The 13950-nt window shown below is 39.9% G+C and overlaps 1 protein-coding gene across 3 annotated transcripts in view; it reads right to left on the bottom strand.

Annotated features, from left to right (window-relative positions):
* itgb1a (integrin, beta 1a) overlaps positions 1 to 13950 on the bottom strand; it is a 28555-nt gene that overhangs the window by 7662 nt on the left and 6943 nt on the right. For all 3 annotated transcript variants that reach the window (XM_084340257.1, XM_084340259.1, XM_084340258.1), the window contains 9 exons: positions 5502 to 5568; positions 5024 to 5109; positions 3463 to 3682; positions 3189 to 3359; positions 1921 to 2159; positions 1576 to 1731; positions 1374 to 1469; positions 815 to 904; positions 441 to 581 (listed from right to left, as the gene is read on the bottom strand). In XM_084340257.1, the coding sequence (XP_084196383.1) occupies positions 441 to 581; positions 815 to 904; positions 1374 to 1469; positions 1576 to 1731; positions 1921 to 2159; positions 3189 to 3359; positions 3463 to 3682; positions 5024 to 5109; positions 5502 to 5568 (1266 nt within the window). The remainder of the gene's footprint in view (positions 1 to 440; positions 582 to 814; positions 905 to 1373; positions 1470 to 1575; positions 1732 to 1920; positions 2160 to 3188; positions 3360 to 3462; positions 3683 to 5023; positions 5110 to 5501; positions 5569 to 13950) is intronic.

The following is a 13950-nucleotide window of genomic DNA, read 5'->3' as shown; positions in this document are numbered from 1 at the left end:
TGTGTAATCCTTTTAATGATATCCAATTAATTTGACATTTTCAGTCTCTTAGAAATCCTCTCCACAGACGTATTAAGACAAACAGATGAGACAAAAAATGTGTCTGACATGGTTTTTGCAAAACAAAAGTTAGACTTACCATATTTAAAAATCCCAGTCGTCATGTAAAATAAAATTTAAAAAATGCATATTCACTCTTACTCATCATTTTCTGAGCACAGAGAACATGTAGACATTGACCAATGAATGTGATAACAGTCTTCTAGTGTCAAACTCTGAACATAAGTCATTATACACAGAGAAGCTGTAGGAACTTCAACTGTAGGAACAAGGAGGAAAACACATTTTTGACTGGAGGGAAACTTTAATGACCTGTATGGTGGGCAGGTTCAATTATTTCCTGGTGAAATACAACTAAAAAAAGCTTTTCTAATTCTCACCTCATCTCCGATGGAGATGTTGGAGCACTTCCGTCCATTCTCGCCCTCACTGACCACTCCATTCTTACAGCGAGATATGTAAGCAATGGTCAATCCCTCTGGAAGCTTGCTGTTCTCCAGAATAACCTCAGACGAGAGAGACTGCCAAAAACCAAGAGATAACAAAATTAATGTTGCTATTTCCTGCACTGGAATGTCATCTGGTAGCTTTGTTTTGACAGCGTACAATACACAAAGGCTAAGCTGAGAATAAAATGAGAATTTGTGCGTGGAAAAAGTTTTGAGCTCGGTCACAATGTTCAATGCTTTAACGTGGTTCATGTGAGTAAATGATAACTGAATCTGACAGTCAACAATCTCAGTAGTGGACTTACATTATAAGCATCTATAATAAGGTTGATGACGTTGCTTGAGTTGGCAGACAGAGTGCCCACTGCAGACTTTGGGATGAGATTTTTCAGCTCCTGAGGACAGAGGAAAAGTTTAGAATAAAGTTTTATCAAAATTTTGGTAATCTTCTAATCTCTATTAGCAACAACACTGCAACAATAATACATTTCTATGAACTCTACATGTAAACATTGAATTCCAGGTTAAGATGGATACAACATTGATTTTAACCATGAAATTATGTAATCGTTATTGCTTTGAAGCATACTGAAGCTACTGTGACGCTACATAATGAGCTTTTATCAAACTCAGATGGGACTGGGCTGAACCGGCCTGAAAAGCAGCAGCAGCATGGCAGAAGGAAACAATCAGAGCTACCATAACTCGCACCACATGTATCAGCCCAGGAGGATATTTTTACACACTGGTCATCTTCCAACCGCACACATGCACTCAAAAGGAATGAGGAAGAGTATGCGCCAAAAGAAAGGGATTAAAGAGATGTCAGATAAAGAAAAGTCCGGAGACTGAAAGCGAACTCACTTGGTAAACAGGCTGGAACTCCTCTGTGACGGCGAAGATGGTCTGAATGTTGTTGTCGCTCAGCTTCTGAACCAGGTGAGCAATGGAGGGGTAATCCTTTGAAACAGAAAAGAGAGATACGCAGTGTAACAAACAGTCAAGACGACCAAATTTGATCTAAATGAGACATTCAAAACAGACCCACTAACACTGAGCTACTTACATAGTAGTGGCTCATTGTATACACATTGTTCTCCAAGTGACATTTTCCATCATTGGGCAGAACGATGCCGCCCAGCTTGCCATCACCAGCAAAGTGAAAGCCAGCATCAGTGGAGAACACCAGCAGACGAGTCACATTCCTCCAACCAATTTGGTCCTGAAAAGCGAAGAAGTAAAACCAGTCAACAACACACAAGCTGAGGGAGAATTTGAGCAGAATGTGACACATTCACTTTTCATTTTTGCTGCATCTCAAAAATCTCCTTGTTAACATTTAAATTGAGAACCTGAGTATGATTATTTCACTCAGGATCACTGCAGAGCTCTTTTTTGTTTGTTTGCTTACCCCACACACAGCCACTTGCATAATGGCATCAAAGCCCCCCTCAGGAGAGTCCAGGTTTCCAGAGATGTGCTGCTGACCCACCAAGGTGTTGAACTTCTTGCCGTCACTGGTCAGCCTCAGGACGTTCTTGTAGCTAAATGGGCTGGTGCAGTTCTGGTCGCCTGTGCACGGGTTCAGCAGCTTGGCTGGGGTGGTGCTGATGTATGGCATGACTGTCTTTTCCACAAAGGAACCAAAGCCTTTGAAAGACAGTCGGATTCAGAACTTCATCTTACACAACTTAAGCTAAAGGTGATCTGGGTAAAGGCTTAACAAGATGTTGGCTTAAGACAGGGTGCTCTAGTTGAAGGGTAAGCTGACACCAAATGAATTCAAAGGAGGTCACTGATTTCTGTACTGTTTACTTCTTGGTTTGTTTGTGCAGGTCACAAAAAGGTCATTCAAACTTGGGTGGCATTTAACACCCACAACAGGACACCTGAAAATACAAGTCAGTCTGTCTACTTCAGGGTGTCCAAAGTCTGATGTTATATGCATACATACAGACATTTTTAACATAAATGTCAATGGCCCATGCTGATAGGATACTTTGAGCCTTAGTGATGTCAAAAACATATAAACTGGGGATAATCATTCTTTAAGTTTTGGAACAACGGTTCCCATAATTTGAGGGCTTTGGGGGATGTAAACACAAACAGAAAGTGTAATGTTGCCATGAATTCAGTTGTGACTGTGCGATAATGTTGGCAAATTGGGACCTTTCAAAGTATGTCGAATTAGTTATTAGCAGTTCCTGTTTGCAATGTACCCATGGGCGTAAACACAACTATCACTGAATTACTCTTATACTGAGGAAAACTTCAAAACTTGATGAGTCTCAGGCAACTTCTGGAGTTATAAGGAGCTCATTTTTGGATACTATAAAAATGTGTGTTGGATACTATAAAAATGTGTGTATCATGTGTTCAGATTTGACAGGCAATGCTTCTGCTGTGACCACTGACAGTGTTGGTGAGGGGAATAAATTGCAAAACTAACTTCCTGTTGTCTTTAGAACACTACAATGTGCCAGTCCTTTTCATCTCACAATGCATCTTTGCCTCGGCGCAGTTTGAAATCCTCTGAGCTACTTCAAATGAGCTGGTGACTGGGAAAGATCCCCCAAAAGCTTTGAAAGCGCATTGTTTGCCATGTTTTAGTTTTCAGCTCCTTTATGCATCATCTTGCAACTGTTAAATGTGACCACACTCCATAATGAAAATCCTTACCTATCCTGAAGTCAGAGGTGATCTTTGACATCTCCAGCATCAGACTGGTTCCCAGGTTCTTGACGTTCTCCAGATCGTCCTTCATGGAGTAGGACAGGTCCATCAAGTAGTACAGGTCGATGGGATAATCCTCAGCTCGTTTGAACGTCAAATTGAAAGACTGGGGCTCACCTACATGAAGCGTAACAGAAGTGTCACAGTAGTAAATATCCAATCTAATTCAAAAGAAGGTGAAAAGAGCTTCAGAAAAAGCTTAATCAAAATGTATTCTGACCAGATCGGAGGGTGAGGCTGAGTTTCTGGGGCTGGATCTGAGTGATGTCCTCCGGCTTCAGTTTATCGGCTCCTTTTCTGCGATTTGTCACTAGTTTGTTTTGAAGGGTTTTCTGTTCTCCGCGTGGGTTTTCAATCATTCCATCGCTGCAGCCCCTTTTTATCAGAGACTGCAGCTCGTCACAGCGGGTTGACACAGTCTCACCCTGCTTCAGGAAGCTCTAAGAGAGGCAGCACAAGGAAAATTAAAGGGACAGTCCATCAATTTTAGAAGTGAAAATCAGTTTATGTCATAAGGTGAACCACTCTGAGAAAGCTGTTGCATTGTATTTTGTATTTGTGGCTCTGGGGGAGCTCTCATCACAGGGTGCTTGCTCAGACTTATCTTGGCTTAGGTTTGAAGAGTACAAATTTAAAACGGAAAGTCTGTGATACAAACTGTGGGCATTGTGGGCAAGACCTGGGTGATTAACATGCATAGAGGATCTAATAAAAGACACTATTAATGTTGCATTATTTAAGTGTAACTTTTAACTATGCTGGGAACAAAAAGTCAGGACAGCTTGTCTTCTGCTGTTTTGATTTTAGACCATTATTTTATAAATATGTCTCTTGAAGGACCGCAACTTAATGAAAGTATGATACAAATTGCAGCAATACCCCTTTAAAGGTGCAGTGTGCGGGGTTTGGTGGTATCTAGAAGTGAGGGTCCAGATTACAGCCATTGAAATACCTCCCACCAGTGTATGGTTCATCCATTCTGGGCTATTATAGAAACAAGGCGGATTCTGTGGAAGAGGACTTGCTCCCTCTAGAGCTATAAAAGGCTCATTCTAAGGTAACGAAAACATTACAATTCTTTCAGTTTCAGTTTCAGTTGATTATAAATTAGTGAAAATGTAATTATGAATGTTATAACCCATTTCTGCCCATATATCTCCTTCATCCTTCACACTGGAACTTTAAATACAGACAGGCCAGGCTGGATGTATATAACTGGACAAATATATATATATATATATATTACATTTCAAATGCCTCTTGTAACTTCTCAGAGCCCAGGGTATTGTATCTTAAATAACTTGTTTTGTCCAACCAACTGCTAAAAACCCAAATATTATACAAAAAGAATTCAAATAAAAGGCCAAAAAACAAACCACATTTGAAAAGCTAGATAATCTAATGTTTGAAAATGGACCTGAACGATTAGTAGATTATCAGGAATAGTTGCAGATGTGTTTTATGTTGGTTGCAATTCATCAATGAATCAACTAATCCTTTCAGTTTCTGATGAGGATTTCCTGCTTTTCTGCTATGTTGTTGTAAATAAAATATATCTTGGTTTTGGAATTTAAAGACACCTCGGGCTGTGAAACTGTGTTGGCTGCTTTTCAGTATTATATTTCATAGACTAAACAATGAACTGATTACTTTCAGCTGCAGTCCTAAACTGGGAACGATCTAAAACTATATGTACTATCACTATATGACTAATGGCGTAATAATAGCATCAAACTGCATTTCTCAGCAGTGATTATAGCTGACAGCTTGGATTCACATACTGGGTCTTTACACCAGCCACATTTGGCTCCAGCCTGGATGCACTCCCCGCAGTATTTGGCGTTGGCATTGATGCACTCATTCCCCTCTGGATAGGAAACAAAGAGAGAGGAGAAGAGGAGGCAGAGTCAGAGAAAGCAGGGGTGCAGCTCAGTCCCTGCAAAGTAAGCAGCCAGTTAAGCCCCCCGTGTTTACACATCAGTTCATCTGGAACACTGCATGGCTCGATGGTAATTGGAGACAGAGACAGAATATTCTTTCCAGTCTTTTCCATTATCCTCTATGCTCCCTGATGCTAAGGTGGATGGTCGATGACATCAGTAAGATAGAGCAGTTGGCCTCTCTCTCTGCGGAGGTAGTCATCATTATGAAGTGTATGTTTACTATGCACGCTGACATCAACAAAATTATATCATGTGACAAAATAATGAAAAAAGCCAATCTTGTTTAAAAAGTGAGATGCGACTGAAAAAATCTTACCTTTCTGAGCATTACTGTAACAAACGACTCCTAACAATGTAGATATCAGGAGCAGCTTCAGGTCCATCTGAAAACACATATAAGAAAACATCATTCATATGTGATGTGTTCCTGTCAAAGAGCTACTGTTGTTCTGAGAGGCAATAAGCCATTTGTGACCATCTCTTTGTTAACAGTAATAGCTGTTGTGCTTGATAGCCTGAATGCTTGAACTCATAATTTCCTGGACAAAAGGGTCCAGGAGTGAAAGATGACTGAAGATTTAATCTGTTTCGTTGTAATTATAGATAATAAATTATCCAGTGACAGGGGCTTGGCTATTCTTAGTCGGTCAAAGGGTAACAGGCAGCTAATTCAGACTGCGTTCACACACAATCATGTATACACATATTCACATACAGACATACACACATGATCACAGATTAGCTTCTGGCTTGGACTGCAGTCTCCTTTTCCCCCACAAGCCTTTTTACTGTAAACAACATCAGTTCCCTTGAGTCAAACCCTCTCTTGTCATACATATTGATCTCTTGTCCATGTGCAGGCTCTTAGGTCAGCCATATTGATGTATTTTGTCCTTAATTGCAAAGCGCATGACTTACAAATGCTAAAGGACTGAAGAGCCTTTCTGTTCACTTAATGGTTGATTTGTGAGTGTCATGCTAGTGGTCTGTTGGAATAAACTTAAGGATCATGGTGCTGTGAGCAAAAGCTTGTGATATTGCTAACAATGGCAATGCTACCATGCTGATGTTTTGCAGGTATAATGTTTGCCAAGTTCACCATTTTGGTTTTGCATGTTAATTAGCACACATTAGCAACATGTTTGAATTAGCAATTAACAAAAATTACATCTGAGGCTGAAGGAAATGTCATTGAAAATCCTGGAACATTTCTAAGGAAAGTTAAACTCAGGGAAGTTTTACATTTTTGTACAATATCACTTTAAATGTGGTACCTTTTAATATTGAACTTATTTTAGCAGAAATAATCATAAAAGGCAATACTAGGTGTAGAAGTATGCCCATTTAATTAAACTTTAACCATGAACAGCATTTAGCAAGAGACTCTTCCATTACATAATTAGATAATTTGCCAGCATCTCATTAAAGGTCCCATAATATGCAAAATACACTTTTTCATGGTTTTCTTACAAAATATGTGTCCCCAGCATGTCAACAAGCTGCACAGACCAGGATAGTTTTGAACAAGACGAGGTTGGTACAGTGCTAACGTTAGAGATGAGTGAATATCACTCTGAACTCATCAAACAATGAGGGCCAGTAACTATACAAGCTCAAGAAAAGAGCGACCCGACTTCAAACATGGAAGCTGTACGTTTTGCCGTGTTTTATGTTGCTTTACTGTTTATCTGTTGAATCAGGCATAATCTATCACTTAACATTCAGTCTAGTGAAATCATTCAATGTGGCTTGAATATTGCCAGAATTTTGCAACGCCTGTAATGTCAATCCATTCAAGCTCATATTGTCAATTCAAGCTCATAATGCAATATTTTAAGGTAATGCTAGGTAAAAAAGTTAGGAGATCACAAAAGTCATGAGGATACCACACCTGGGGACCATGGTGAATGTCTGCGCAAAATGTCATCCAACTCCATCCAGTAGTTGCAGAGGTATTCCATTCTTCCAAAGACCAACCAAGCGATATTGCCATCCCTATAGCCAAACTTTTTGTACGTTTGCAAACTGTGCAGTAAAGTATGTATGATGTGTGATAAGCCAGTCTTTTTTAACTCATCTGAAAATTCAAACCTGCAGGAGTGAAAATGTAATATCAACTTTGGAGGGCACAACTACATGAATTCCTGAGTTGGACACCAAAAGTAGTGCTGTAACTCTGCTAATGAGCACTCCATCAAGCTGTAGTTCCCCACATATTACTATCAAATGACTGTGTTTTGGATGTAACGTTACTGTGTGACACCCACTTTAGCTGTTTACAGTTTGGAGTTAAAAGTAGGCCTACTTTGAGTTTGGAGACACAGACGCTTTGTATCTGTGTACATTTTATCAATCTAAAGTAACCAGGTACAAGCAGTGACCAGGTGGTGGAGTAGTGGCTGCAGGGCACAACGATCTCAGTACAAAGACTGAGACTCAACGTTTGAGAAAAATTCTGTGTCCTATTAACTCACTCTTTATTTTGTATACAGTCTACAGATAACCTTTTATTTTGTTTTAAACCTATTACTGTAAATTGATGAGAAATTAATTTAAATATAATTTCCTCTACATTTTAATGGTGATTTTACTATGCCACTAATAACAAACTATAGATGACATTTAAGTAAAGAAATGTCCTTTTGATTTCATTGGTGATACTGCTGACAGTGATCAGTAATTGGCCTCAAAAATCCTGACTGGAAGTACCCTTAAAAATAATATTGGCCCACCGAAATAAAACACAGCCCTATCAACTATTCCTCTCCTGTTTTGCTCTTTCTCCCTCCTCCTCCTCTTCTATTCTCATCCAGTTAAAAAAAATAAATAAACAAAAGTTCAGCAGCGGGGGTCATGTTTCAACAGCAGAGGTGCGCCACTGCTAGGTGCATATAGGGGAAACACTGCTTTACTGTAAGTTAGGATTTTCAGTGACCCCTCACTTTCATTAATAATAATAACACATCACTGCTGCTGTCTCAAAAGATTTAGCTAGCATTGACACTTTCAGGATTCTCACCACCTCTTATTGGCAGTTCTAATGAGAAACAGCTGGAAAGGCTCCTGCAGAGAGACAGAGAACCACTGGCCCGAAGTTGTATTAAGGTGCAGTAGCCAGCAAAGGGATCAGCATGTGCCGAATCGAATTAACATGTGGAATGTACTGCAAGTATCTGGCTTGACCATAAATCACAAACTCATGGGAGTCATTTCTATGGGAATCTCCACAGTAGCTAATGTCTACCACAGTGGATACTGAAGCATGAGATTAAAATTAGAGCGAGATAGACAGTGATAAAGTGACAAAACTTTCTTTTAGCTTTATAGACCAGTGAGTGCTGCCCGCTATTCATAGAGGGTACATTAAAAGACTGCATTCCCTTACACTGTGGAAAACGAAGCTCTGACGTTCAGTGTGCGCAGTGTTGAGTGATGCATTCCTGAGTGCTTGTTTGTGTGTGTGTGTGTTCGTCCGCTTATATAGACACAGAAGGGCAGACAGCCTGTCTACAGCCCCCCAGATTAGATCAGCTGGCTTAACTCTCCACTTCTGTAGATGGCATGTATGTGTACAGTATGTGCCATAACCCTAACCCACATTTAACCTGGCGCTGCCATTATTACATCATCCCTGAAGCTAACAGTCTTTCAAGAGAATAACTGTAACACAAAATATTTAAGTGATGACCGAAAATAAAAGACGTTGTTCTGAGTTGAGAGTTTATGATGCATGGTGTGCATGTACATCAAACAACTGATTTCAGTGAAAACCAAGCTTGTACAAAGACAAAAATTCAAGCTCACATTCCTCTTATAACAAAACCATACACAGATATTTTCTTTTCACTTTTGCTGTGGTCTCTACGTCAGCTCCAAGGAATCATTCAAATGAAAACTATTTCTATAAAACGCCAGCGAGGTGTCAAGTTAGAAAAATAACCATGTTTACTTCAATCCTATGACGCTTAGCAGCTGTGTAGAGGAATGTTTAGTAAAAACTACAGTAAAATATAGCAGAAGACAGGGAGCAGTCCAAGAAAGGGCTAAGAGCAGGATGTTATGCTGCCTTCAAGTGGTGCTCCGAAGCTCAATGTTCAGAAGTCAGAAATACAACTTGTCAGCATCTCACAGTGGTTTTGGTTGGGTCTGGTTTGGTGGGGCACTATAACAACATTTTATAAGTATGTATAAAGTTCAGAAACACTGAACAACAACGTTTATCTATGAGCCAAGTATTGTATAGCTTCACAAAAAATGTTTTTTAAAAAGAACCATTTCAAAGGTCAAAAATGAACCTTCATGATCAAGACACAGTCTACCACTTAGAAATATCTCAGTTAGTGGATTGATTGTTGTGAAATTTTGCCGGATGGTCATAGTCCCCAGAGGATGAATCCTACTGACCTTGGTGATTCCCTCACATTTCCCATAGCACCATAATGTGGTTGAAATTTGTGGTTTTGAGAGAAACTTCAGAAATGTATTCACATGCCCTTTTAACACAGCAAGATAATGCCGAGAAAACTGTCTCTTGTTTGTTTCATTGTTACATCACTATAAATAATACATTCAGTTTGGTTGATGAGGTTTGAAAAGTAGACTTTCATAAACAGCTGAATACTCTGGCAGCGACAGAGATATGAATCAAAACTGTTAATGTCTGGAAGGAGAGGATGAGGACTATTAAAATGTTTGCACAGCAACCACATTGCTCTCATGTATTTGTCCATGGGGATAGCTAAAAATAAAGAAAAATTCCAGACAGTTTCCTGACAACAGCAAGACAGAGTAGCACTGCTTATTCTCTTACACTAAAGTAGTTTATGTGGCTCTAATGTTCTTCCTGCCTCTCCTACTCTGACACAAGCATGTATACAGGAACACTTTACTCCTCAACACCTGTCCACTTGTCACAAACACCTGAGTTGTGACTAACGGCATCCCAGTGTTTTATGGGCTTTCCAAAGCGCTATCAGTTGGCAGGAGAAGGTGATGCATGGCAGACACTGTGGTGCGTGACTAAAATGGGCCAAGCTTCTCAGGCATTCCTGAGGGGCTGACCAGGATAGTAACCTGCACTGCACTGTTACTGCACTATGGGGAAATGTTAGCTGTGAGACCCATGATGAAGTGATGCTGTATTTGTAACACCCTTTCCCACAATCCCTTTCTCAGACTTTTCCAGATATTCTAGAGCCTGACCGATATATCCTTTTTGGATTGTTGGTCTAAAATGAGAAATACAGACAACTTTGCAGTCAATTTTATTATTCAGTTAATCAAAAAAGGAAAATAATCATTAGCCCTTTTCAGACGATGAAGGCTTGTCATTACACTGCCTTTGTTTATTCACATTGGACCTAACGTTAAAAAGTTGCCAGACTGTAATTACGACAACACAATAGTAGAGGGTGACGAAGATATTGTGAGTTCAAGTTTTCTGCTCAAAATTGCATCAGATAATTATCACCAGTCAACTGCAGGAGCCACCTGGTTCTCACTGCTGGGGACAGGTGCTGTTTTTTATGCAGAAGTGTGATGAAGAGTCGGTAGCACAGACAGGATGACAGCAACTTTTCCACGTATAAATTAAGTTTTTTTCCTCATATTAGTTGCCGAGGACACTACCTGCTACCACATTACTGTTGTTTGGTCTTGTAACTTTGTGGGTTGAAGTGTGGGACATTTCTCTTTTAATTAATGAGTGACAGATCTGTTTAGTTGTCTCACCCCTGTCCCACGCTCCCAGCTTACCCTTAAAAACAGATGTCATCTTGCCTCTGTTGCGGCTCTGTTACTACCTCCAATTGTGGATCCGAGGCAGAACAAAACTGTTTCTCCATAGCTATTCCCGCCTTGAAAAGGCAGTGTGAAAGGGGCTATTAACTGCAGCCCTATAATTGACTAATTAATTAAATAACTAAGTTAATGGTCTACCCTGTACAGTCTATTCGTTTCAGTCATTTTTCAAGTAAAGCTGTCAAAATTTTGCTAGCTCCAGCTTCTTACATATATATATGAATTTGCTGCTGTGCTGCTAAATGTAGAATCTTTGTGGTTGTGGGACTGCTGTTTGGACAGCAGCAATTTAAAGATGTCCCTTGGGGCTCTGGGAAATTGTCATGAGTACTTTTTAAATTTTTTAGACATTTTATAGGCTGAAAAATATATTGATTTATTGTGAAAATAATAATCGCTAAAAAAAAAAAAAATCTTTAGTTGCGGCCCTAATAAGAAACTTTATTGTGCTTCGGCTCCCCAGGTGTCCACTTCAGGAAATTCCTTACGGTTCCTGAACCCCTGTGTGAAAACCTGGGGTGTATACAGCTTAGCTTAATTGAGCTACACAAACCTTAGCTGTGAATGAGTGGATTTACTTTACTTGAAATTGAGCTGCGTTTGCAAGTGCTTAGAAGTACTTACTTTAGCAAGCACTGCCATGAATAATGACCAGCAGAGTCAGCGAGAGAAACAGCCAGACACACTGGAGTATACTGCAGCAGTAAAGAACTGATGGCAGCTCAGAGTCACAGCGCTCTTTGTAGGAGAAGGCCTGGGCTGCTCTCACTTAGAATGGCTGTTCTTCTCTGGTCATGAAAGGAAGGAATGGAAAAGAAGGAAAAACAGGAAAGGGAGGTGCACCACTCAGAGGGGAAAGAGGTTGCCTCAAGTCCAAAGGAAAGGAAGTTACAGACTTTTCTCGCCTCTGCAGGGTTTGCACTTTAGTCTCTTGTAAGCCTCCCTCCTCCATGTGTACAGTATTTGTCTGGTTGTTCAAGCCTTTTTAAGGTCAATAGAATATTTATGAGTTCATTTGCTAAAGGCAACTAAGTAAAAATAACAGGTCTGCATGGCTCAAGTATTTTTATAGACTAGTTTAGTTACAGTAATTAAAACATTCCAAGATGCATCCCGTCACTCCACTGTTGCCAGTATCATATCTCTGGCTTCCTATACTACCATCCTCCCTCTTTCTTTTCCTTGTTTCCTTTCTCTCTCCCTCTCCCCATTTCCATCATACCACCCACACAATCGCTCAGTTCACTCCCTCCACTATGAGCCAAGCCAACCCAGTGGCCCCCCCTTGACTCCACATACCCTTCAAACAGTGCAGAGTGGAGAAAATGTCTGGGCTGTGAGACGTACACGCCAATGGACAGAACTGAAGGAGAATACCAAACAGTGTCCGTCTGTGTCTCTGTCTCTCTCCACCCCCACCCCCACCACCACCTCCCACCACCATCCGGAGGACCCTCTCCTGCAGACAAAAGCAATGAATCAGGCAGCACTCTGAGACCATGACAGAAGGTCTGATCCTTAAAGTGTTCCCACTCACTGTCTTCTTTTTGCCAGAAGAGCCTCTGTGTGATAAATAATACTAATGAGGCAGATGTTACAGTCTTTAATCTTTTGGTCTTACCAGGTACTGGGATATTGATATGGTTAGATGATCCAATGGGATCTTTCCACAGAAAAAAGAGAAAAAGACTACAGAAGATAGGTATGAAGGCTCAAACGACTCGAAAAATGGCATTATAGTTTTCACATTAAGAGCATTATTATGAGTATTCCTGTTTTCAAACTAATCCTCAATAGTAGAAGTTCTGTCAGGTAAAAAGAAGCAATTGCGATACTATGTGGTTATACATCAGCTTAATAATTTGAAAGAATGTTCAAAAGCTTTATAACAGTAACCAATCAAAATTATTTGTAGCTTGTCCAGCCCCACGGTTCTACAGAATATGTCACCTTGAACTAGTGGACTTGTATGTTGTTCAAGCTTTGCAGTAGAATTTTCTATCCAGATCAAAGGTACTGTGATACTTCACCTCCAAAGACTTCACAAATGTCCTTTTTGTTAGATGTTTCTTTGTCAGTTGGATTCATTGGCACATGTCATTTTTGATGGTCAAACTTTTCACCTCAGTCAACAACTTTATTTGCTATGCCATCATCTCTATAACAGTTGTACGCAATGTTGCAGTCAAGTGACAAATGACAAATGAAACAACAAATGAATCTTCATTTAACTCTTTTATTGGCATACAACGTATTTTAGAACCCCACCGCTTTATTGGTGTATTACACCCACCAGACATATTGGTGTGATCTGAAACTTTTTGATTTTACAGAACATGATGCAGAAAAAGATGCTTGGGGTGATTTATAATTCTAAAATGTCCAGTGGATTTGACCAAATTCAGTTTCCTGATAGAATTTTAGACAATAAAGTTTAGTTGTAGAGGTGAATTTTATGTGTGGGAATTTTACTTTGCTAGCACTAGTTTTCAGGTAGCTCTTGTCTCATAGAAATCATCATTAAGTACGGAAGGTATCAATCAATTATATAATACAGTGATATCCCTGCAGTCATGGTCTTGAAATAAAATCCAGAGTCCTCTGTGTCTGAGACCGGGAAAAGACAGAGTTTAAACCGAATAAAAACTTAAAAAAGTGGTCTTGAGACAAGAATCGGTTGCCAATGTCCTAAAATGGTTGGCTTTGGCATTCTGGCAACTGTTGAGTCAACCAGGGCTCCTCATTTCCCTGAAACGCTACAAAGAAGGTGGTGAGTGCACTTTTAGCACAAGCCATAGAGCCACAATAGCCACCTTTATGTGAAAAACGAAAAATTCCTTTAAGGCTGCAGCAGCAATTCCATGGAGTGGGCTGAATTCAGCAATAATTTTGTTTTATCACTTATGTGACCTCCTTTCAAAAGTAACTCAATATAATACTTAACACACGTCATTTTATCAAAAACA

Source organism: Pagrus pagrus (assembly GCF_965226575.1).
Source record: "Pagrus pagrus genome assembly, chromosome: 20".
NCBI classification, from domain to species: Eukaryota; Metazoa; Chordata; class Actinopteri; order Spariformes; family Sparidae; genus Pagrus; species Pagrus pagrus.
The sequence above is the reverse complement of the archived record's forward strand: the minus strand, read 5'-3'. Positions and strand labels throughout refer to the sequence as shown.